This window comes from Geotrypetes seraphini, chromosome 7 (assembly GCF_902459505.1).
Source record: "Geotrypetes seraphini chromosome 7, aGeoSer1.1, whole genome shotgun sequence".
Classification (NCBI taxonomy): domain Eukaryota; kingdom Metazoa; phylum Chordata; class Amphibia; order Gymnophiona; family Dermophiidae; genus Geotrypetes; species Geotrypetes seraphini.
The window spans coordinates 33,819,078-33,841,952 of record NC_047090.1 but is presented as its reverse complement, the minus strand read 5'-3'; the positions used below and the strand labels follow the sequence as shown (position 1 = coordinate 33,841,952).

The window sequence follows — 22,875 nt, the reverse complement described above, 5'->3', positions numbered from 1 at the left end:
CTTCTCGGTCAGGAGGTTCAATCCCTCCTCCTTCTCAATGCCATCGAACCAGTTCCTCTAGACCAGCAAGGCCTGGGATTTTATTCCCGGTACTTTCTTGTCCCCAAAAAAAACCCGGAGATCTCAGACCAATATTAGATCTCAGAGACCTCAACAAATGTCTGGTCAAGGAGAAGTTCAAGATGTTATCTCTTGCCACCCTATACCCTCTTCTCTCTCAGGAAGACTGGCTATGTTCCCTCGATCTCAAGGAGGCGTATACTCACATTCCAATTCATCTGATGTCCAGACAATACCTTCGCTTTCTTGTCAACCAACATCATTACCAATACAAGGTGCTACCCTTCGGCTTAGCCTCCTCTCCCAGGGTATTCACCAAATGTCTGATTGTGGTCGCAGCTTATCTCCGCTCCCACAATTTTCAAGTCTTCCCTTATCTGGACGACTGGCTCATCAAGGCTCCTTCTCCTCAGTCCGTTCACATAGCCACCAATCAGACCATTTCCTTCCTTCGACTGTTGGGGTTCGAGATCAATCTACCCAAGTCACACCTCATTCCAACTCAGCGACTTCAATTCATTGGAGCCATTCTGGATACTGTTCAAATGAGGGCGTTTCTTCCTCCAAACCGCCTTCACACCATCCTTCATCTCTGTCAGCAGGTTTTCCAGAGAACTTCCATCTCAGCAAATCAAATGATGGTACTTTTGGGGCACATGGCATCCACAGTGCATGTCACCCCCTTTGCACGTCTCCACCTGCGCACTCCTCAATGGACCCTAGCGACTCAGTGGTCACAAGCGACGGATCCTTGTTCACAACACATATCTGTGACCTCGTCTCTTCGACAGTCGCTTCTTTGGTGGTTGAACTCATCAAATCTATCCAGAGGTCTACTGTTCCATCTACCTCCTCATCAACTAGTCATCACCACAGATTCCTCCCCCTATGCATGGGGAGCTCACTTGAACGAGTTCCAAACTCAGGGGTTTTGGACCACCCAGGAAAAGAAGCACCACATCAATTTCCTGGAACTCAGAGCGATATTTTACGCCCTCAAAGCTTTCCAACATCTCCTCTTTCCTCAGGTTCTTCTCATTTGCACAGACAACCAAGTTGCAATGTATTACCTCAACAAACAAGGAGGGACGGGATCCCGTCCTTTATGTCAGGAAGCTCAAAAGATTTGGACATGGGCGACTGCTCGTCACCTATTCCTGAAAGCAGTCTACATACAAGGGGAACAGAATTGCTTAGCAGACAATCTCAGCAGAATTCTTCAACCTCACGAATGGACTCTCGACCCCTCGACTCTCCAGTCCATTTTCTCCCAATGGGGCACTCCTCAGGTGGATCTCTTTGCAGCTCCCCACAACCATCAGCTGCCCCGGTTTTGCTCCAGACTTTACTCTCCTCACCGTCTGGAACCCGATGCATTTCTTCTGGATTGGACCAATCTCTTCCTTTATGCATTCCCTCCTCTTCCGCTCATGCTGCGCACCTTATTCAAGCTCAAGAGGGAACAAGCCACCATGATCCTCATCGCTCCACAGTGGCCCAGACAGCATTGGTTTTCCCTTCTACTTCAACTCAGTTCCAGGGAACCCATACCTCTTCCTCTGTTTCCTTCACTACTTACACAGAATCAGCAAACGCTTCTTCATCCCAACTTACAGTCTCTGCACCTGACAGCTTGGTATCTCTCGGGCTGACTGCACCTCATGCTCTCCTTTCTCAGCCTGTCCGTTCTATTATTGATGCCTCCAGGAAACCGTCTACTCTTCAGTGTTACCAGCAGAAGTGGTCTCGGTTTTCTTCCTGGTGCCTGTTACATCACCATAATCCCATATCTACAGCAGTGGGATTGGTATTGGACTATCTTTTGTCCTTATCTGACTCTGGTCTTAAATCCTCTTCGATAAGGGTCCACCTTAGTGCCATTGCAGCTTTTCATGAGCCGATCCATGGAAAACCCCTCTCAGCTCATCCCTTAGTTTCAAGGTTCATGAAAGGCCTTTTCAATGTAAAACCACCTCTTAAGGCCCCTCCTGTTGTATGGGATCTTAATGTGGTTCTTTCTGCGTTAATGAAGCCTCCTTTCGAGCCTTTGGCCACAACGCATTTTAAATTTCTAACTTGGAAAGTGGTCTTTCTGATAGCTCTCACTTCTGCCAGGAGGGTCAGTGAGCTCCATGCACTGGTGGCTGATCCACCTTTCACTGTTTTTCACCATGATAAGGTTGTCCTTCGTACACATCCTAAATTCCTTCCTAAGGTTGTGTCTGAGTTTCACCTTAATCAATCCATCGTTCTACCTGTTTTTTTCCCAAAGCCTCATTCTAATCCAGGTGAACAGGCTTTGCATTCCTTGGATTGTAAACGTGCTCTGGCTTACTATCTTGATCGCACCAAACCTCACAGATCATCTCCTCAACTGTTTTTGTCCTTTGATCCTAACAAGCTGGGTCATCCTGTATCTAAACGCACTCTGTCCAATTGGCTTGCTGCTTGCGTTTCTTTTTGTTATGCTCAGTCGGGCCTGACACTGGAGGGTTCTGTCACGGGCCACAAAATTAGAGCTATGGCAGCATCTGTAGCTTTCCTCCGTTCCACTCCTATTGAGGAAATCTGCAAGGCTGCTACTTGGTCCTCAGTTCATACTTTTACATCTCATTATTGTCTGGATTCATTCTCCAGACGGGATGGACACTTCGGCCAATCTGTTTTGCAAAATTTATTTTCATAATGGCCAACCTTCCCTCCATCCCTCTTTTTGTTAGCTTGGAGGTCACCCATCAGTCAAGAATATGCTGCCTGCTTGTCCTGGGATAAAGCACAGTTACTTACCGTAACAGGTGTTATCCAGGGACAGCAGGCAGATATTCTTGCGTCCCTCCCACCTCCCCGGGTTGGCTTCTTAGCTGGCTTATCCTAACTGGGGACCGCGCGCCTCTGTCGGGCGGGAAGGCACTCGCGCACGCGCGGTGCGGCCTAGCTAGAACTTTCTAAAGTTCTTAGAGTGCAATCACTCTAAAATTGTCCGTACCGGGGCTCCGTCGGTGCCGTCACCCATCAGTCAAGAATATCTGCCTGCTGTCCCTGGATAACACCTGTTACGGTAAGTAACTGTGCTTTATGCCACCATGCCAGCCTACAGAGAATTCAAGCTGACTCTGTACACCCCCGCATGCTCCCTCCACTCGGAAATGGAGAAACGCCTATGCATCCCCCCAGGAAAGTCTCTCCTGTCAGAAACTGCCCGCAAACGCTCTTACAGCCACTTCATCCCACAACTTTGGAATCAACTCCCCCTGCAAATCAGATTACACAACTCATTGATGACCTTCTGGAAAGTGGTAAAGACCCTCCTCTTAAACTAAAATTACAACTGCAATCTACGCTTAAACTCCCCCTTCCTTCTATCCTCCCTTCTCCATTCTGAACCTGTACTTAAATTAACGTATAGTCCATTCTGAACCTGTACTTAAATTGCTGTATAATCCTTGTACTTAAACTACTGTATAATCTATTTATTGTCCAAATATCCTCCACTGTGAATGTTTGCTTGTAGCCCATTCTGAACTACTGGGAGGACGGGATAAAAATCAAAATAAATAAATTCATAATTCGGTTGTCTATGCATTATGTATGTCAACCCTGTAAACCGTTTTGAGCTCGTTGGGGAGGACGGGATATAAAATGAACCATATAAATAAATCAATAAATCAAAAGAACATAAGGAAAGAAACAATGAGGAAAGATTACAATAAAATAAAAAGAAAAATACCCCTGTAAGTGTGTATTAATATATAAGGATGATAGATATATTTTTTACGAACCGCAACAGTTGTCTAAATTTATTTCGGTTAGAAAGCAGTATCTACTACAGTACATGAAATTTGCTGTTTTTAAGATAGCTCAGGAAAAGAATTGTTCATGAGCAGTTAGGCCACCATTCTTTATTTCCTTGTTATTTGATTTCCTATGTTTAATTTCAGTTATACTTTAACTATGGCTCCAAGATATATAAAAGACTAACTATACTTTGTAATAAGGAGATACGTTTTAAATAATTTCATTTTACACTGTATTTTTCCGTTTGACTTGTAAAGATTGTCAAATGTTAAAAAATAAATAAAGAAAAAGAACCCCCCCAAAAACAAAACAAAACAGGAAAAGGGCAAGGAAGGAAACACGGTGGGTGTTAGGGTAAAATATTCTTGTTTAGTGCTAAAATCATTCATTGTAAGCAAAGAGTAAAAATAAGGCTTTGAACAAAACGTATGTGAAATATGGGAAGCTTTTAATTGAGCCTTAAATGTTAGACATGAGCTTTCTGTGCAAAGGTAGAAAAGAAGAGCGTTCCAAAGAATGGGGGCCATGACTGACAACAAGAAACAGCTGCCTAAAAAAGGAACAGTCAGTAAGTGTTGATGTGACACATGAAGAATTCTCTGTGGGGAATATTGAACTAAAACGCTAAACAAAAAAGATGGAAGGCCACTGGATAGAATCTGGAAGGAAAGAATATTGTATTTAAAAGGGATTCGGTAACAGATAGGAAGAATATGACTCGATTACAGCCTTCATCAGGCAACTGCACTGGCTACCCATCCCGTCATGAATAACCTTCAAAACTTCATGCACCATTCACCGTATACTTTACGGAAACCGCAGCTCCTCTCATCCAGCTCTTCTCCAAGGCATGGTCTACTTCCCGCAGAACCCTCAACAGAATACTTCTAAGTCTCCCTTCTGCAATACAAATGTGTCTTCCACTCCATGTTCACCTTTCTAGGCATAAAAACTTGGAATTACCTTACTGGAATGACCAGGACAGAACCTAATTACACCAAATTCATCTATTTGACACCTAATCACTTGTAGCCTCTTCTCCTCCTGTATCTTCCTGTCCTCCATTGTCCTCCCTACCCTCTTCTAACCCCTTCCTCTGTAATGTCGCCAATAACTTGTATAGGTATGTGCGATGCACAAATGGAAGAAATAAATAAATATGCTCTGTTTTTAAAAGAGGTGTAACATGATCAAATTTGGAGCAACGGTAAAGTAGTCAGACAGCAGTATTTTGTACTAATTGTAACCGATGAAGCTGATAATTCGGAAGACCAATAAGAATTGAATTACAGTAGTCAGGCTTTGAGAGAACTAGGGAGTGTATAAGAATACCGAGAGAACCAGGCTGAAGAAGTGAACAAATAGAGTACATTTGATGAAAAGCGAGAAAAGAAAAATAGACTACCCTTGAGATATGAGAATAAAAGGGTAAGGCACTATCTATCATAGCTCCTAAGACCTTAGTTGTTGTTGTAAATGGTAAAGTAGTACCTTTCATCCTGAAGTTAGGTGGATTTGGAAATGGAGTGCTTGAGGAGAAGAGAATTACTGAAGTTTTCTGAGAGTTAATTTTCAATGTGTTGGATGTAAGCCAGTCAGCAATTTTGTAGTTTTTAGCAGAAATGGATGAGTAATAAGATGGCGAGTGGGAGTCTAGTGAGAGAAGAAATTGAATATCATCAATGTAGATGAAAAAAGTGAAACCAGGGACTGGAGGAGGAGGGTCAGAGAGGCACGAAAAATATTGAAGTCTATTGGTCCTTGAGGAAAAAATGGCTCAGCAAAACATTACAAACTGACAAAATCTTCAGGATTTCTGCCAGTAAGATTTAATTAGGTCTCAAGATCAATAATACTTGTTATTTAAAAGTTAGACCCTCACTGTAATCTAAAATATCACACTTTTTTGTCCTGGTTCTTTTACACTTTTTTTTTTTTTTTTAATTCTTTATTCAGTTTTAACTCTTGCAACAAGTGTACAAAATTCAATCAAATAATTCGTACAAATCACTTGACATTCTAACAATTATTGTCAAATGCATATTAAAAAGACCCCTCCCCCACCCATCCGGAATAAACCCATTAAATCACACAACATACCTCCCCATCCCCACATTAAATATAGTCCTATGTAATAAAAAGGTGTCCAAGGTGTCTAATCATTAGAATATGCAATCAATGGCCCCCAAATCTTTTTGAAACTATTATAATTTCCTTGCTGTATTTCTTTTACACTTTTAAAAGATCATTGCAAAAACTATTTATATGGAAAAAGAGAAGTTTTGATGCTTACATTATACTCCTTTATTCTCACAGCATCTTGCTCTTTTTGCTCCTCCAATCTTTTCTTTTCTTCTCTCATTTTGTCAATTTCCATCTGCCAGGATACTCTTTCACTTGGTAACACATGTATATTATAGTAAAAAAAACAACCAAACACATACGATTTTAAGATTTTGGTACTTCTGCAGGAAAGTTACACATACTGCGAGTTATCAAGGTTAGTTTACATATAATATGAGTATGTTTCTTATTATCTAGAACCAAAAAGAGATTAGGTTCTTACCCTAAATAACTTTTCTAGCACATAAGGATGGTATGCTGTAGGGTTATCCATCTGTGTTCGTGAGCATACTGTAGAACATGTCAATCACAGCTTTTCAACTCCTCCTCCATGGTGTCTGCTGCTCCCTTTAGTTCGTACCAAAGCCGGCGACAGCCCTATAAAAGACAGGAGAAAGAGAGGTACGGGGAATTCCCCAAAACCAGGTGTCTGATCTACTCAGATGAATTTAAAACAATCACTGAAGAAACAGTAATGTACTTAAAACATTAACAAGGTTGAGAGGAACAATGAATGTAAGAAAATATAAGTTAAGCAAGAAACAAACAGTCCGAACATTTATGGAGCTCAACCATTCCTCCGTTCTAATCCTATATACAGACTCTTCATAATCTAATAGTCAGACTCACAGTAAAATCTTAGCTATGGAGCTGACCACTAAGCTCGAGTCAGAAAGCAATAAGACCTGAAAAAGTCACTACAGCATCATCACACAAAATAAATTCAAATGTCACTTATTCACAATTCTTTTCTTAGAACTCTGCTCAGAGACATAAAGGCTGATTACTCCGCCTCACCACCCAATCATTGCAGTGTTCAAAAATTGAATTGACTCTGAAGATATAAACTTTTAATGAATTAAGTGCTAGCCCAAAAAGCTATGCTAACATTGTCATTGCTTCAATGATTTTAAGATCTTTTAAGAAATAACTTAGCTTTGAAAATAGTGACTGGTTCCGACGTGCCACGTTTCGTTGCTGCGTCAGGGAACTGACAGAACAGCTAGGTTTAAAGCTGGAGGTGAAGTCACATAAGATTGAAAAGCGCTGGTTCATTTAATGTATGTTTCTTCTTAGATATCTCAAACCCTACATTAAACATACATTAAATGAACCAGCGCTTTTCAATCTTATGTGACTTCACCTCCAGCTTTAAACCTAGATGTTCTGTCGGTTTCCTGACGCAGCAACGAAACGTGGCACGTCGGAACCAGTCACTATTTTCAAAGCTAAGTTATTTCTTAAAAGATCTTAAAATCATTGAAGCAATGACAATGTTAGCATAGCTTTTTGGGCTAGCACTTAATTCATTAAAAGTTTATATCTTCAGAGTCAATTCAATTTGTGAACACTGCAATGATTGGGTGGTGAGGCGGAGTAATCAGCCTTCATGTCTCTGAGCAGAGTTCTAAGAAAAGAATTGTGAATAAGTGACATTTGAATTTATTTTGTGTGATGATGCTGTAGTGACTTTTTCAGGTCTTATTGACATCTCTTTAGTCACTCTACAAATATCTACGGTACATTTGAGTTATTTACCCCTGATATATTTTTGTGACCGAGTCAGAAAGCAGGCACATCAGATAGGGCTGGGTGGAGGGCAAAAGACTTCTGCTTAGGCTGCTTGCAGAAATTAAAACTGATTCTATTAGGGGAGTGCAGAATGTGCTCTGAAAAGATTTAGATTTCTGTAACACCTGGACTGCGGGTTGGGATTGAATACCTACGGAATCTGGAAGGGACGTAGCAGAACTTCTGATTGTGCAGATTGGACTAAGTTGCTGGATGCTAAGAAATAGTTTTCGTTTTTTTAAAAAAATTTTTTACTAATTCTTTATTCGTTTTCAAATTGAACAGCAAGTGCACAGAAGAATATATTATACAAATTGTTGCACAATAGCACATTAATATCTACCACATAAAATCTAGTGATGCAATAACCCCCCTACCCCCATCCTTTATAACATTTTAATAGGAATATACACATATTATATAACATATTATAACACATTATGTAAAATTATTCCCAACTCCCTCCCCCCTTTAGTGTGCTAAAAAAGAAAAAGAAAAGGAGAAGAGAAGAGAAAAATTGATGACTATTCACCACAATATTTTGCCAATGGCCCCCATATTTTTATAAAGTTAGTATATGTCCCTCTTTGTATTGCTATTGCTCGTTCCATTTTAAATATATGGCATAAAGAATTCCACCAAAATGTGTAACTAAGGTTACTGTGATTTTTCCAATTGTTGGTTATATGTTGGATGGCAACCCCTGTCATAACTAATAAAAGCTTGTTGTTCTCTGATGATATTTGACTCTTTTTCCTCATCATCATGCCAAATAGCACTGTATCGTAAGAGAGTGCCACATGATTTTCCAATAATGCATTTACTTGAGACCATACTGAATTCCAAAATATCTTAATATAGGGACAATAATAAAGTAGATGATCTAATGTCCCAGGTTCCAGATTACAGTGCCAGCATCTATTGGACTTAGAACTATCTAATTTTTGTAAACGAACAGGGGTCCAAAACACTCTATGTAACAAAAATAACCAAGTTTGTCTCATAGATGCTGACACTGTACATCTCATTCTCCAAGACCAAATTCGTGGCCATTGAGATGCAGAAATTTGGTGCTTGAACTCAATGCTCCAAATGTCTCTCAGACCATTCTTTGGTTTTTTATTCAAGTATCCAGATAATAATTTATACCACAGTGCGGCTTGATGCTAAGAAATAGTAATTTAGATTTGTTACATTTATCTCTGCCAAATAGTCATAGAATTTCTATTTTCTTACTGGCTACCTCCTAAACAAATTAAAAACTAAGGACAAAGGGTCATTTTATGAACCAAGAGTGGGAAGTTCAAAAGGAACAGAATTCCAACAGATGTTACAGTACAGCAGCTAAAATGGTGGCAGAATTCAAGTATGCATATGATAGACACAAAGAGGTGTTAGAAAAGCTTAGAAGACTTAGCAGATCACGTAAAACTGCGACAACACAGTAGACAGGTACAAATGGGCAGATCAGGTGGATTATGTGTTCCTTTTTTGCCTATGTAAATAAATTCATACTCGACTTTTTAAAAAAAATTTGTATGAATTCAATAAATTATAATATTTTCCATGTGCATAAATTTACAGTTGAAGAACACAAGCATAGATAACACTTAACAGGTATCCACTGTCTTGTAAATGACTTATCAAACGTATACCTTTGATATTCTTTATATAACAACCCTTGTTGATGGCGAATTACTGCAGATTTGCGCTTATATTCTTCTATTGCTTCTCCTAATTTTTGGATCCATTGTTCTTTATTTTCCAGTTCCTGGGGATAAGTTTACAATAAAGCAAATCAGTGTGCATTGAGATTCTAGGATTACTTTAGCTAACAAAAATCAACAAATCACCACAACTGTGGAACCATACTTACTCTTTACAAATATCTTATGCAAACATTCCTTTAACAATCAAATTTTAAACATTCACAAACAAATGTAAATTTTTTAAAATTTTTTTACAACACACAGGAAAATAAAACAAACATACATACATTCATGATATATATCACATAATCCGGTGTTTCTCAACTCGGTCCTGGAGTACCCTCTTGCCAGTCAGGTTTTTTGGATATCCACAATGAATATGCATGAAAGAAATTTGCATATAATGGAGGTAGTATATTCAAATAAAGTTTATGCATATTCATTGTGGATATCCTGAAAACTTGACTGGCAAGGGCGTAGTCCAAGGCCAAGTTGAGAAACACTGACATAACCAATGAATGTTAACAAAAAAAATGCAAAACATGAAAAAAAAATCTCACTTATGTGAAAACAAGTGGATATATAATACATATACTAATCCCATCAACTAAAAAAGCCACAAATCCTTTAAAGAGTATAATGTTCAATTAAACAGTGCACCAGAAAAAGTGTACAATTTGGGCAGGGGAGGGGGGAAGAGATTTATAGGCTTTTTTGCATAATATGTCAGCTGACTTCTTGAAATTTGAAGGCACGCATGTGCGGCAGGAGGGGGGCACTCTCACCCTCGCTATGCCACTGAGTAGAACAGCTGAAGGAATACAACTTCTAGGGGAAGTGGGAGGGCATTTGAGAATACTTGGCCTGCTGTCTTCAGAGCATACCTGCTACATGTGAGTAAAAATGGTAAAAATTCAGCTTCGGTAGGTTATTCTGAATGGTTACTTGGATGGTGGCTATGCTCTCCTGAAGCCAGTCAAAAGCTCATCCTCTAATGAGAAATACTGGCATGGAAGCTAGAAGTGAAGAAGATGACTTCAGGCCCTTTATAGTCTTCTCCAGACTGAGCACAAAATAAAAAGAGTAAACTCATGCCAGCAGGAGTATGGCTATAGTATGGCATTTCTGTATCAGACCTTCAGAGGAAGATACTGCACGGTTTCTTATTTCCAAGTTTATCAATTATTTATATACCGCCTATCAATGGAGGTTGTCTAAGCATTTTTACGTTCAGGTACTGAAAGCACAGTTACTTACCGTAACAGGTGTTATCCAGGGACAGCAGGCAGATATTCTTGACTGATGGGTGACGGCACCAATGGAGCCCCGGTACGGACAATTTTAGAGTGATTGCACTCTAAGAACTTTGAAAGTTCTAGTAGGCCGCACCGCGCACGCGCAAGTGCCTTCCCGCCCGACAGAGTCGCGCGGTCCCCAGTTAGGATAAGCCAGCTAAGAAGCCAACCCGGGGAGGTGGGAGGGACGCAAGAATATCTGCCTGCTGTCCCTGGATAACACCTGTTACGGTAAGTAACTGTGCTTTATCCCAGGACAAGCAGGCAGCATATTCTTGACTGATGGGTGACCTCCAAGCTAACAAAAAGAGGGATGGAGGGAAGGTTGGCCATTAGGAAAATAAATTTTGTAAAACAGATTGGCCGAAACGTCCATCCCGTCTGGAGAATGCATCCAGACAATAATGTGATGTAAAAGTGTGAACTGAGGACCAAGTAGCAGCCTTGCAGATTTCCTCAATGGAAGTAGATCGGAGGAAAGCTACAGATGCTGCCATAGCTCTAACTTTGTGGCCCGTGACAGAACCTTCCAGTGTCAGGCCCGACTGAGCATAACAGAAAGAAACGCAAGCAGCAAGCCAATTGGAGAGAGTGCGTTTAGATACAGGATGACCCAACTTGTTAGGATCAAAGGACAAAAAAAGTTGAGGAGATGATCTGTGGGGCTTAGTACGGTCAAGATAGTAAGCCAGAGCACGTTTACAGTCCAAGGTATGCAAAGCCTGTTCACCTGGATGAGAATGAGGCTTTGGAAAAAATACAGGCAGGACTATGGACTGGTTAAGATGAAAGTCAGACACAACCTTAGGAAGAAATTTGGGGTGTGTCTGGAGAACCACCTTATCATGGTGAAAAACAGTGAAAGGCGGATCGGCCACTAGTGCATGCAGTTCACTGACCCTCCTGGCAGAAATGAGAGCTATAAGGAAGACCACTTTCCAGGTAAGAAATTTGAAATGCTGTGGCCAAAGGTTCGAAAGGAGGCTTCATTAAAGCGGAAAGAACCACATTGAGATCCCAGACCACAGGAGGAGGCTTGAGAGGTGGTTTCACATTGAAAAGGCCCCTCATGAACCGAGAAACCAAAGGATGAGCCGAGAGGGGTTTTCCATGAATTGGCTCATGAAAGGCAGCAATGGCACTAAGGTGAACTCTGATAGAAGTAGATTTAAGACCAGAGTCAGACAAGGAAAGAAGATAGTCCAACACCAGTCCCACTGCTAGAGACATGGGATCATGGTGATGTAAGAGGCACCAGGAAGAAAACCGAGACCACTTCTGTTGATAACATTGGAGCGTGGTCGGTTTCCTGGAAGCATCAATGATAGAGCGGACAGGCTGAGAAAGAAGTGAGTGAGCCGAAGTCAGCCCTAGAGATACCAAGCTGTCAGGTGCAGAGACTGTAGGTTGGGATGCAGTAGGGTCTGCTGATGCTGAGAAAGCAGAGAAGGAAACAGTGGAAGAGGTATGGGTTCCCTGGAACTGAGTTGAAGTAGAAGGGAGAACCAATGTTGCCTGGGCCACCGTGGAGCGATGAGAATCATGGTGGCTTGTTCCCTCTTGAGCTTGAACAGTGTTCGCAGCATGAGCGGTAGAGGGGGAAAAGCATATAGGAAGAGACTGGTCCAATCCAGGAGAAATGCATCGGGCGCCAGACGGTGAGGAGAGTAGAGTCTGGAGCAAAACAGGGGCAGCTGATGGTTGTGGGGAGCTGCAAAAAGGTCCACCTGAGGAGTGCCCCATTGAGCGAAAATGGACTGAAGAGTCGAGGGATCATGCGTCCATTCGTGAGGTTGGAGAATTCTGCTGAGATTGTCCGCTAAGGAATTCTGTTCCCCTTGAATGTAGACAGCCTTCAGGAATAAGTGACGAGCTGTCGCCCAAGACCAAATCCGTTGGGCTTCCTGACACAACAGGCGAGAGCCCGTTCCTCCCTGTTTGTTGATGTAGTACATTGCAACTTGATTGTCTGTGCAAATGAGTAGTACTTGAGGAAAGAGAAGATATTGAAATGTCTTGAGGGCATATAACATTGCTCGGAGTTCCAGGAAATTGATGTGGTGTTTCTTTTCCTGGGCAGTCCAAAATCCCTTAGTTTGGAATTCGTTCAAGTGAGCTCCCCAGGCGTAGGGGGAGGAATCTGTGGTGATGACTAGTTGATGAGGAGGTAGATGGAACAGCAGACCTCTGGATAGATTTGAAGATGTCAACCACCAAAGAAGTGACTGTCGAAGAGACGAGGTCACGGATATGTGTTGTGAACAAGGATCCGTCGCTTGGGACCATTGGTTCGCTAAGGTCCATTGAGGAGTACGCAGGTGGAGACGTGCGAAAGGTACGAGAAAGGTGCGAAAGGAGACGGTCGAAGCCATGTGCCCCAATAGCACCATCATGTGATTCGCAGAAATGGTAATCTGTTGAAACACCTGCTGACAGAGATGGAGGATGGCGTGAAGGCGGTTGGATGGAAGAAACGCCCTCATCAGAACAGTGTCCAGAACGGCTCCAATAAATTGAAGTCGCTGGGTCGGAATGAGGTGAGACTTGGGTAGATTGATTTCGAACCCTAATAGTCGAAGGAAGTGAATGGTCTGATTGGTGGCAAGCAGAACCGCCTGAGGGGAATGAGCTTTGATTAACCAGTCGTCCAGATAAGGGAAGACTTGAAAGTTGTGAGAGCGGAGATAGGCCGCTACCACAATCAGACATTTGGTGAATACCCTGGGAGAGGAGGCCAGGCCGAAGGGTAGCACTTTGTACTGATAATGATGTTGATTGATGAGAAAGCGCAGATATTGCCTGGACGTCAGATGGATAGGAATATGTGTGTAAGCCTCTTTGAGATCGAGGGAGCATAGCCAGTCGCCCTGAGTGAGAAGAGGGTAGAGGGTGGCAAGAGAGAGCATTTTGAATTTCTCCTTGACCAAACATTTGTTGAGATCTCTGAGATCTAAGATGGGTCTGAGGACTCCGGTCTTTTTGGGAACTAGAAAGTACCGTGAGTAAAAACCCTGACCTCGCTGATCTTGAGGAACTTCTTCGATGGCATTGAGAAGAAGGAGGGATTGAACCTCTTGAGCGAGAAGGAGAGACTGAGACTTGTTGGAAGCAGACTCTTTTGGCAGGCCTAACGGCGGAGGAGTCTGAAAATTGAGGGAGTAGCCATGGGCTATGATCGAGAGCACCCACTGGTCGGTGGTGATTACCTCCCATCGAGAGTGAAAAATGGTTAATCGACCTCCTATGGGCTGTGGAAGAGGACAGGAGGGAGGGAGACTGGCAATGCCCAGGAGAAGGGAGTCAAAAGGGCTGAGTCGGCTTAGTCTGAGTGACAGGCTTTATGGCAGGCGGCTGTTGCTGACGTGCTTGTTGGTGCTGTTGCCGCTGCCTCCGAGGTTGTGGAGGTTGAGGCTGAACTGGCCGAGCAGAAAACCACCTCTGATATGAAGGTTGCTGTCTAAATGGACGAGGAGGAGGAGGCTTCTTTTTATTTTTCAGCAAAGTATCCCACCTCGTCTCATGGGCAGAGAGCTTTTGAGTGGTGGTATCCATAGATTCTCCAAAGAGCTCATCCCCCAGGCAGGGAGCATTGACAAGGCGGTCCTGGTGGTTCACATCAAGGTCGGAGACTCGGAGCCATGCCAATCGTCTCATCGCTACAGACATAGCCGTGGCTCGGGATGTGAGTTCAAAAGTATCATAGATGGACCGGACCATGAACTTCCTGAGTTGGAGGAGACTGGAAGTGCATTGCTGGAATACAGGAAGCTTACGGTCAGGAAGATACTTTTGAAAAGAAGAGACTTGCTGAATCAAATGTTTCAGGTAAAAAGAGAAGTGAAACGCATAGTTACCTGAACGGTTGGCCAGCATTGCATTTTGGTAAAGTCTTTTACCAAATTTATCCATGGCCTTGCCCTCTCTGCCAGGAGGGACAGAGGCATATACACTAGAGCCTGCCGATTTTTTGAGGGTGGACTCCACCAGCAGAGATTCATGGGGCAGCTGGGGTTTGTCAAACCCTGGAATAGGAATCACCTTATAAATCGATTCCAGCTTCTTAGGGGCTCCTGGAACGGTGAGAGGAGTTTCTAAATTTTTGTAAAAAGTTTCCCTCAAGATGTCATGGAGGGGTAACTTTAAAAATTCTTTTGGCGGCTGGTCAAAATCCAAAGCATCAAGAAATGCTTTGGATTTTTTAGAGTCAGACTCTAGAGGGATGGAAAGGGTGTCCGACATCTCTTTAAGAAACTTGGTGAAGGACGAGTGCTCTGGCTTACCAGCAGGATCCTGCACCGATGTAACATTCTCCTCCGAGGAATAATCTGCCTCGGTACCGAGGGGGTCATCAGAATCATCCCATAAATCAGGGTCCCGTACCGATGACAGACGGCCCTGAGAAAGTGGGGTAGAAGGTTCGGTATGCTTGGTTTTGCGTACCGATTTACCAGACCTCATGGACACCGTACCGGGTGACTGTACAACAGTACGGGTGTCAGAGAACGGCACCGGCTCCGAAGTCGAGTAAGCAGTGCGTCGAAGAGACTTCGGTTCCGCCGAGAGAACAGGCATAGAAACAGATTTTTGCGGTGCCGACAACGTTGATGCCGACAAAACAGGCTGTTCGACGATCGGCACCGAATGCTCAGTAGGTACCGACACTGGAAGACTCGGAGTCAGTAGAGCCGGGAGCAAGTGTTGCAACTGCTCCTTGAGCTGGACCTGAAGGATGGATGCTATTCTCTCATCCAGAGACGGTCCCGATGGCACCGGTACCGCTTTTTTCTTGCTCGGTACCTGCGGTGCAGCTCGACGCTCAGGAGAAGTCGATGCCGATGAAGAGGCAGTGACTTCAATAGGAGCGGAGCGTTTGCGAGGCCGGCGCGCAGTCTGCAGGACTTGGCTCACTGCTTGTTTGACTGGCGGGCTAAGGACAGTAGGGGATGGCTTCTTAGCCGGCTTACCTATAGGGTGCGACACCGAGGATGGATCTTGCGGTGTCGAAGTCACCGGTGCCGATTTGGAGGTAGATGATGGTGTCGATGCCGGGGGAACTTCCATGGCGGCACCGAAAAGAATTCGCTGTTGAATTTGGCGATTCTTTAGAGTTCTCTTTTGGAGAGAACTGCAGCGGGTGCACGTTTCTGCCCTATGGTCCGGACCCAGACACTGAAGGCACCACTTGTGCGGGTCGGAAAGGGAAATAGGACGTGCACACCGCTGACACTTCTTAAAACCCGGTGAAGGGGGCATGAAGGGAAAAACGGCCGTAGCAAAATCGAAGCCCGAGGCTTCGATGGTGCCAACAGGCCCCGCCGGGGCTGACCGGAAAAAAGTAAAAAAAAATTGACTTTTTTTTTTTTTAATAAAAGAAAAGAAACGATAAGGTGAATAAATCACGACAAGAAAATAACGCGCGAGTGGGAAGGCGAGAAAATTTGAAAAAGATTTTCCAACAGCAGTTGGAACACGCGTCTTCTTAGCTCCGCGGCAACTAAGAAACTGGGGACCGCGCGCCTCTGTCGGGGGGGAAAGGCACTCGCGCGTGCGCGGTGCGGCCTACTAGAACTTTCAAAGTTCTTAGAGTGCAATCACTCTAAAATTGTCCGTACCGGGGCTCCGTCGGTGCCGTCACCCATCAGTCAAGAATATGCTGCCTGCTTGTCCTGGGATAAGCATTTTTCTCTATCTGTCCCAGCGGGCTCAGAATCTACCTAGCGTACTTGGGGTAATAACTTGCCAAGGATCACAAGCAGTGCTGATTGTATAGTTCTTCTTCTCTGTTAACCACCCGGAACCTCACGGATGGGCGGTATATAAGAATAAACTTATTATTATTATTAACCACTAGGCCACTCCTAGTTTTCAGTTATGAATTACCTGGATCAGGTGTATTAAGTACTCATTGAGAGAATTAATGATGTTAGTGCTAGACATGGTCATTCCTTCTGGAAGGTTTATTGCTCTGAATATAATACTGGCACCTTCTGATTGACGTAACAAAGAAATCTCATTTTCTAAATGAGTAATCTGCAACAAAAGAAATAAGATTAGCAAGATGATACGAAACGGGGGAAACATCCATTACCAGGCACATGAGCCCCAATTCTAATCTTGGATTCAACCATGCATCTGGGTCAACATTCATCAACAAATATTCAAATATTTAGAGGATCATTTTCAAAGCCAACATGTACCTTTGTAAGTCTATGTGTTTTGAAAAAGAACATCTTAAATCACTTTAAAGTCCTATTTCAAAACAACACAGGACATTGTGAAAGGTGTAATCGAACCTATAATTAGTTCAGGTTTCCAATTTTCTTATCCTCTCAGCTTAACTCATGCAAAACAAACATGGTACTGTACTTGATTTTTTTAACAGCAACAATCTAGTCCACAAACATATATCATAGGTACTCATAGGTGGAATAAGTTGATGCATCTTTTTGGCTAATGGGATTTAAATTGTATACTGTACCTTTTCATTTGCTTTTGCCAGCTGGTTAGATACATTTGTAGCCTCCTTCCTGGATCCCTTGAGCTCCTGTCTTAATTCTTCATTTCTTCCTGTAAGTTGGTCAGCCTGAGCTTTCAAATGTGTACTAGCATCAAATATTCCATTTGCAGTTTTTGATTCTATAGCCTAACAAATAAATAATAACATAACATGTTATTTGTATATCACAATACACCGTGAAGTTCAATGCGGTTAACAGGAATTAAGTAGAAGACTGTACATGAGAGGTCAGGATACAAGTACAAACAACACCACAAAATATTAATTCCGTATATTCAAATACTACCTCAAACTGAAAACCTGCACAAAACACTGAAATAATGTGTCACTGAAACAACAGACCCCCATTTCTCTGGTATGGGGGCCTGGTCTAAAGACACCTGAGAAGCTAGCCGCTTATTTTTTGAGAGGGGTTTAGAAGATTTAGCAGACTTACTTGTTCCCTCAGAAATCACCTTTGAAGTTTCAGGAGAGGACCGTGAGGCTGAAGCAGAGCCCCCGGGAGCCTTTCCTGCCTTTGTGGCATGCAGCTTGGTCATGCTGTGCGCCATGAGTTGCCAAAGTTGAAGCCAGTGGAGATGGAATCGAGGATTTGTCCAAAACCGGCGTCTGCTTTTTCCCTCCAGTCCTCTCTGCCAGCATTCTGGTGACAGGTTGAGCTGGAGATAGTCGGCTTCCCACCCCTGGCGGTACTGGACCAGGGCCCTGAGGGGAGGGGAGCTTGTTGCATCAAATGCAGGCTTGAAGAATTCAGAGGCTTTGGCGCACAGCGGCTCTGAAGAAAGTGAAGACATCGAAGTGTCTGAGAACAAGGGGAAACCGGTGGGTTTGCGATCCTAAGTTCTGCTATATTTGAAGAAAATTAATGCCGCCTCAGAGAAATTATGCCTTGCTCGCTTCGTGGTTCTGGGTTTTTTGTTTTTTTAAAGAATAACTAAGAGTTGAGCTCAGGTGTCCTGGTCTTTCTTTTTTTTTTTAAATGGTGTTATTTTATCCTTTTGCTATGCATTCGGTTTGGATTTTTTTTTTTTTTAGTCAGTGAAGAGAGAGGGGAGAGCTGCAACTTGTCAGGAGCAGCAGAAGAAAAAACTAATGTTCCGAGGGAAGCAGCTTCGGAAGCAAGGAACCCAGCACATGCTCAGTAAGGTAAAACCTTACTATACTTAGGGGAGAGCACTGACACTCAAGCTTAGGGGTCCTTTTATCAAGCCGCGCAAGCGGGGTTAGCGCGTCAGACATTTCATCACACGCTAACCTCTGCGACCGGCAAAAAAACTAACGCCTGCTCAATGCAGGCGTTAGCGGCTAGCGCAGCAAGCAGTTTAACGCGTGGTATTATATGCGATAAACCCCTAGCGCAGCTTGTTAAAAGGACCCCTTAGTCGCAGGACTTCACCTTCAAGTATGCCTGCATCTCCCCTGCTTGTTTCCGTAGAACCTTTTCTTGGGTGCTAACCCCCAAGATGGCCCTAGCATTTGGTAACTGTGATTTGGGTTATTTTCCCCAATGTGCATCACTTTGCATTTGTCCACATTAAATTTCATCTGCCACTTGGATACCCAGTCTTCCAATTTCCTAAGGTCTGCTTGCAATTTTTCACAATTTGGATAAAGTTTTACTTTTTTGCAAAAAAAAAAATCACAAAAGTTAAAAAAAATGCATTAAAACCAATGACAATTTTTAATGAAATTTTATGTGTTGCTAAGAGAGAAGATAGAGACTATGCTCAATGGAGTTTACAATCTAATCATGATACACTAAAGAAATAAATCAACCTTACAGTAATTCTGCAAAGGGTACTTACACTAACTAGACGCTCCAAGCTTGGAATTATTAGGGTTCTTTCTCCTCTCTTAATATCCAAATCCTTTTGGGATTCTTTGATGGCCTGTAATATTTCTTTCATTCCTTTTTCAAGCTGCTTATTTTCTTCCAATAAATCATTTACTACAATTGAATAAGGAATCCAGTCAGTTAACTTCTTCCAATAAAAACACAATTACTTAAACAATACAGAAAGCTCAGAAAAGAAGTGGTGGAGAAGAAAACGGTGACAGAGTTCAAAGAAGCATGAACACAGATGGATCTAGAATCAGAGGGATGAACACAGAGGATCTAGAATCAGAAAATAATAGTACCGTATTTTCGCACATACGTGTATAACATGCATACGCGTATAGCGCGCGGGAACAAAGCATTGCTGTAAAAAAAATCTATATAGCATGCACACGCGTATACCGCGCATGCTGCAATAACCTCCTCCCGCCACCCCACTTATTCCCTCTTCTGGCCTGCGAACCGGTATCCTCCCCCCCCACTTGCGTCACCACCCCCTCCCCCGCAATCCTACATCCCCCCCAGCACCGCAAAGACATCGCTTACCCGATTGGGCACCGGCACCAGCACCAATGCACAGGACGTGCCAGTGCCAGTGCCCGAAGATCCTCCCTCGCCTGGGCTGGGCTGGACGGTGCGAGGGAGATCCTCCCTCTTCCCTGTGCTGGGCTGGTCTGGGCTTTGAGCATTTGCGCTTGCTCAAAGCCTTCTGGTCTCGCTCTCTCCGAGATTCTAAATCTGAGAATCTCGGAGAGAGCGAGACCAGAAGGCTTTGGTCATTTGCCACAGCCTTAGGTACTGCCATGGATCTTGAAAGGCTAAGCTAGTTGATAACTGCAAATCTATAACAACTGCTAGGTAATGGAAGCCAAGTTTTGAGAAACAGGTATTGTTAGTGGCTGGATGAGGTTTTGCAGTTTTGAAAACGCTACGGTTGATGCATCCATATTTTGATGAAGCTACGCTTCATATGTTTTTACATTCACTGTTGACTATATTGGACTATGGGAACATGGGTTATATGGGATTACCACGATACTTACTGCGAAGGTTACATACACTGCAGAATGCTGGATTACGCTTATTAGGAGGCATAGATAGTTATGAAACAGTTAACACCTTTGTTTGTACGTTTTTATTGGTTGCCACTGGAATTTAGACTTTAGTGTTTACCCACAGAGCTCTGTATGATAAGCAGCCATTATATTTAGCATATTTGCTGAGTATTTATATCCCTAGAAGGGCCCTGAGGTCTGCGAACTCTCAAACTTTAACTCTGCCTCCAACACAGGGGGTCTATCTATCTAATTGTTACAAGACAACTAGCATTTTTCTGGAAGGCTCCAGAGATTTGAACAAGTTTCCTGTAAGATTGCATGAGGAACTCTTTTTATTTTTATTTTTTTCCCAAATCTTTATTAATTTTCATTTCTTACAAGTGTACAATAAAATATCAATTAGATCATACAAATCACTTGAAAATCTAATCAAACATCAGTATAAATATATAAATAAAAACCCCTCCCCCTCCCATCACTTCCATCACTAGTATTAAATTCATTCAATATTACATATATTATAAACAAAAATAGGGAAAATTATAACTCTAAATACCCTCCCCTCTTCTAACTATGTTCTGTTATGTAAGAAGGTGTCTAATCATTACAAAATGCTATCAATGGCCCCCAAATCTTCTTAAAATTATTATAATTCCCCTTTTATAAAGCAATTATTCTTTCCATTTTATATATATGTAATGTAATGTAATTTATTTCTTATATACCGCTACATCCGTTAGGTTCTAAGCGGTTTACAGAAAATATACATTAAGATTAGAAATAAGAAAGGTACTTGAAAAATTCCCTTACTGTCCCGAAGGCTCACAATCTAACTAAAGTACCTGGAGGGTAATAGAGAAGTGAAAAGTAGAGTTAGAAGAAAAATAAAAATAAAATAAACATTTTAACAAGACAGCATTGATCTAAATACTTTGGAAGGTAGAAGAGAGGAGAGAAAGGAATAGAAGCAGAAGGGGGAGCCGTTGAACAGTAGAATTCTGGAGAAATTTAAATGATAGAAATAGAACAAAACAAAGACAAAAGGCAAAACAATAGATAAGATTAAAGATAAATCATAAGCTGGAAAGAAAAATAAAATAAAACTTTGTCTTCAATCCACGATTTCAGCGTCAGTGATGAAGTGGAGCAAGTAAGTTTAGGAGGAGCGATTGACGTTTCCAGAAAGGGCTTCTTCAGGGAAGAGACTTGGCAGACAGTCCCAGGATGCCTATGTCTCCTCCCCTGCGATATTCTCCCATCCATGCATTCCCTCCCAGACACACTGCCCGTGCCCCAGCCGCTCCAAGGAGGCTGTCCCAGATGAGGCCCACGGTGAATGCAGGATTCTCTCCTCTGCGGGAGTTCCAAAAGGTGTAATTGAGTCTGGTATAATTTTTCCAGTTTCTAGTAATATGCTGAATGGCAACTCCTACCATTATTAATAGCAATTTATTATTATTTGCTGAAATTTGGCTTCTCAATCTCAAAGAAGTACCAAATAAAACTGTATCATAGGATAGGGCTACATGGCTTTCTAATAGAGAATTAATTTGGGACCAAATTGATTTCCAAAAGGCATTGATACAAGGACAGAAAAAAATTAAATGATCTAAAGTCCCTGCTTCCAGATTACAGTGCCAACATCTATTAGACTTAGAGTTATCTAACTTGTGTAAATGAACTGGGGTCCAATGGAACCCTTTTTAACATGCTTTAAGAAAAAAATTAAAACATATTTATTTGAAAAGGCTATGGGGGAGGAAGGATTTCGCTGAAGTAGGTGGGGCCTCTCTACAAAACATAGGTTAAAACAGTTGAATGTACAGTAGTCTCGGTTAACCAGGTCTCTCACACAATCAGCAAAAAAAAAAAATCACCGGTGTAACAAAACAAAACAAGTCTCCCAAAGAACCCGTGGCAGCTTCCTGAGCTGCAAATCCTCCCACCCTCCCACCCCAAAGCACCAGCACAAAGCCCACTTCCTTCTCTCCCTCAAGTCCCAAAGCGGCAGAAGCAGGCTGCGGTCCTGAGCCGTGAACTCCCTCACTCTCTCTTCCTTATCCAAAGTGCAGTGGTCAGAAGGAAGCACAGGCTGCTTGTGGCCAGCCCCGGCACAGATTTTCCTCTGGCACATCACTTCCGATGCATCAGAAGAAAGGCCCTGCCAGGGCTAGCCGCAAGCAGCCTGCTTTGAGACTGACCCCTGCACTTCGGGTAAGAGAGAGCGAGAGGGTTCGCGGTTCATGACCGCCGCCTGCTTCTGCTACTTCAGAGCTTGAGGGAAGTTGGGAGGAAGGCTTTGCGGCTCAGGACCACTGCCACACTGGTGCTTTGGGGTGGGAGAGGAATTAAGAGTGTGTGTTAAGACAAAATTTCTAACACTCTCAATTAAAACAGTTATCCACCATGCCCCATGGGTGCTGGATAACTGAGATTCTACTATATATGTTTATCTTTTTAATCAAGTTTCAAGTTTATTAGGTTTTTATTTAATCTATTGTATGTACAGCTAAGATGTAATTAAGATGAAACTGTATCTTTTATTTGATATTTTGATACTGTATCCCATTCTGACATATTATTGAGGGATGATTTATCAAAATGTTTAACCTTTTTTTCCCAATTATTACATTTTCATGGAACATCTTTCTCTATATAATTATTACATTTGTGTGTTGGTTGATCCGTC

General features: G+C 42.5%; 1 protein-coding gene across 3 annotated transcripts in view; it reads right to left on the bottom strand.

Moving 5' to 3' along the window:
• The window catches only part of CEP290 (centrosomal protein 290), a 283,184-nt gene that overhangs the window by 167,414 nt on the left and 92,895 nt on the right, over window positions 1–22,875 (bottom strand). For all 3 annotated transcript variants that reach the window (XM_033953471.1, XM_033953470.1, XM_033953472.1), the window contains exons 19-23: window positions 19,097–19,239; window positions 17,253–17,417; window positions 16,655–16,804; window positions 9,426–9,541; window positions 6,149–6,251 (exon numbers count right to left, since the gene is read on the bottom strand). In XM_033953471.1, coding sequence (XP_033809362.1) covers window positions 6,149–6,251; window positions 9,426–9,541; window positions 16,655–16,804; window positions 17,253–17,417; window positions 19,097–19,239 — 677 coding nt within the window. The remainder of the gene's footprint in view (window positions 1–6,148; window positions 6,252–9,425; window positions 9,542–16,654; window positions 16,805–17,252; window positions 17,418–19,096; window positions 19,240–22,875) is intronic.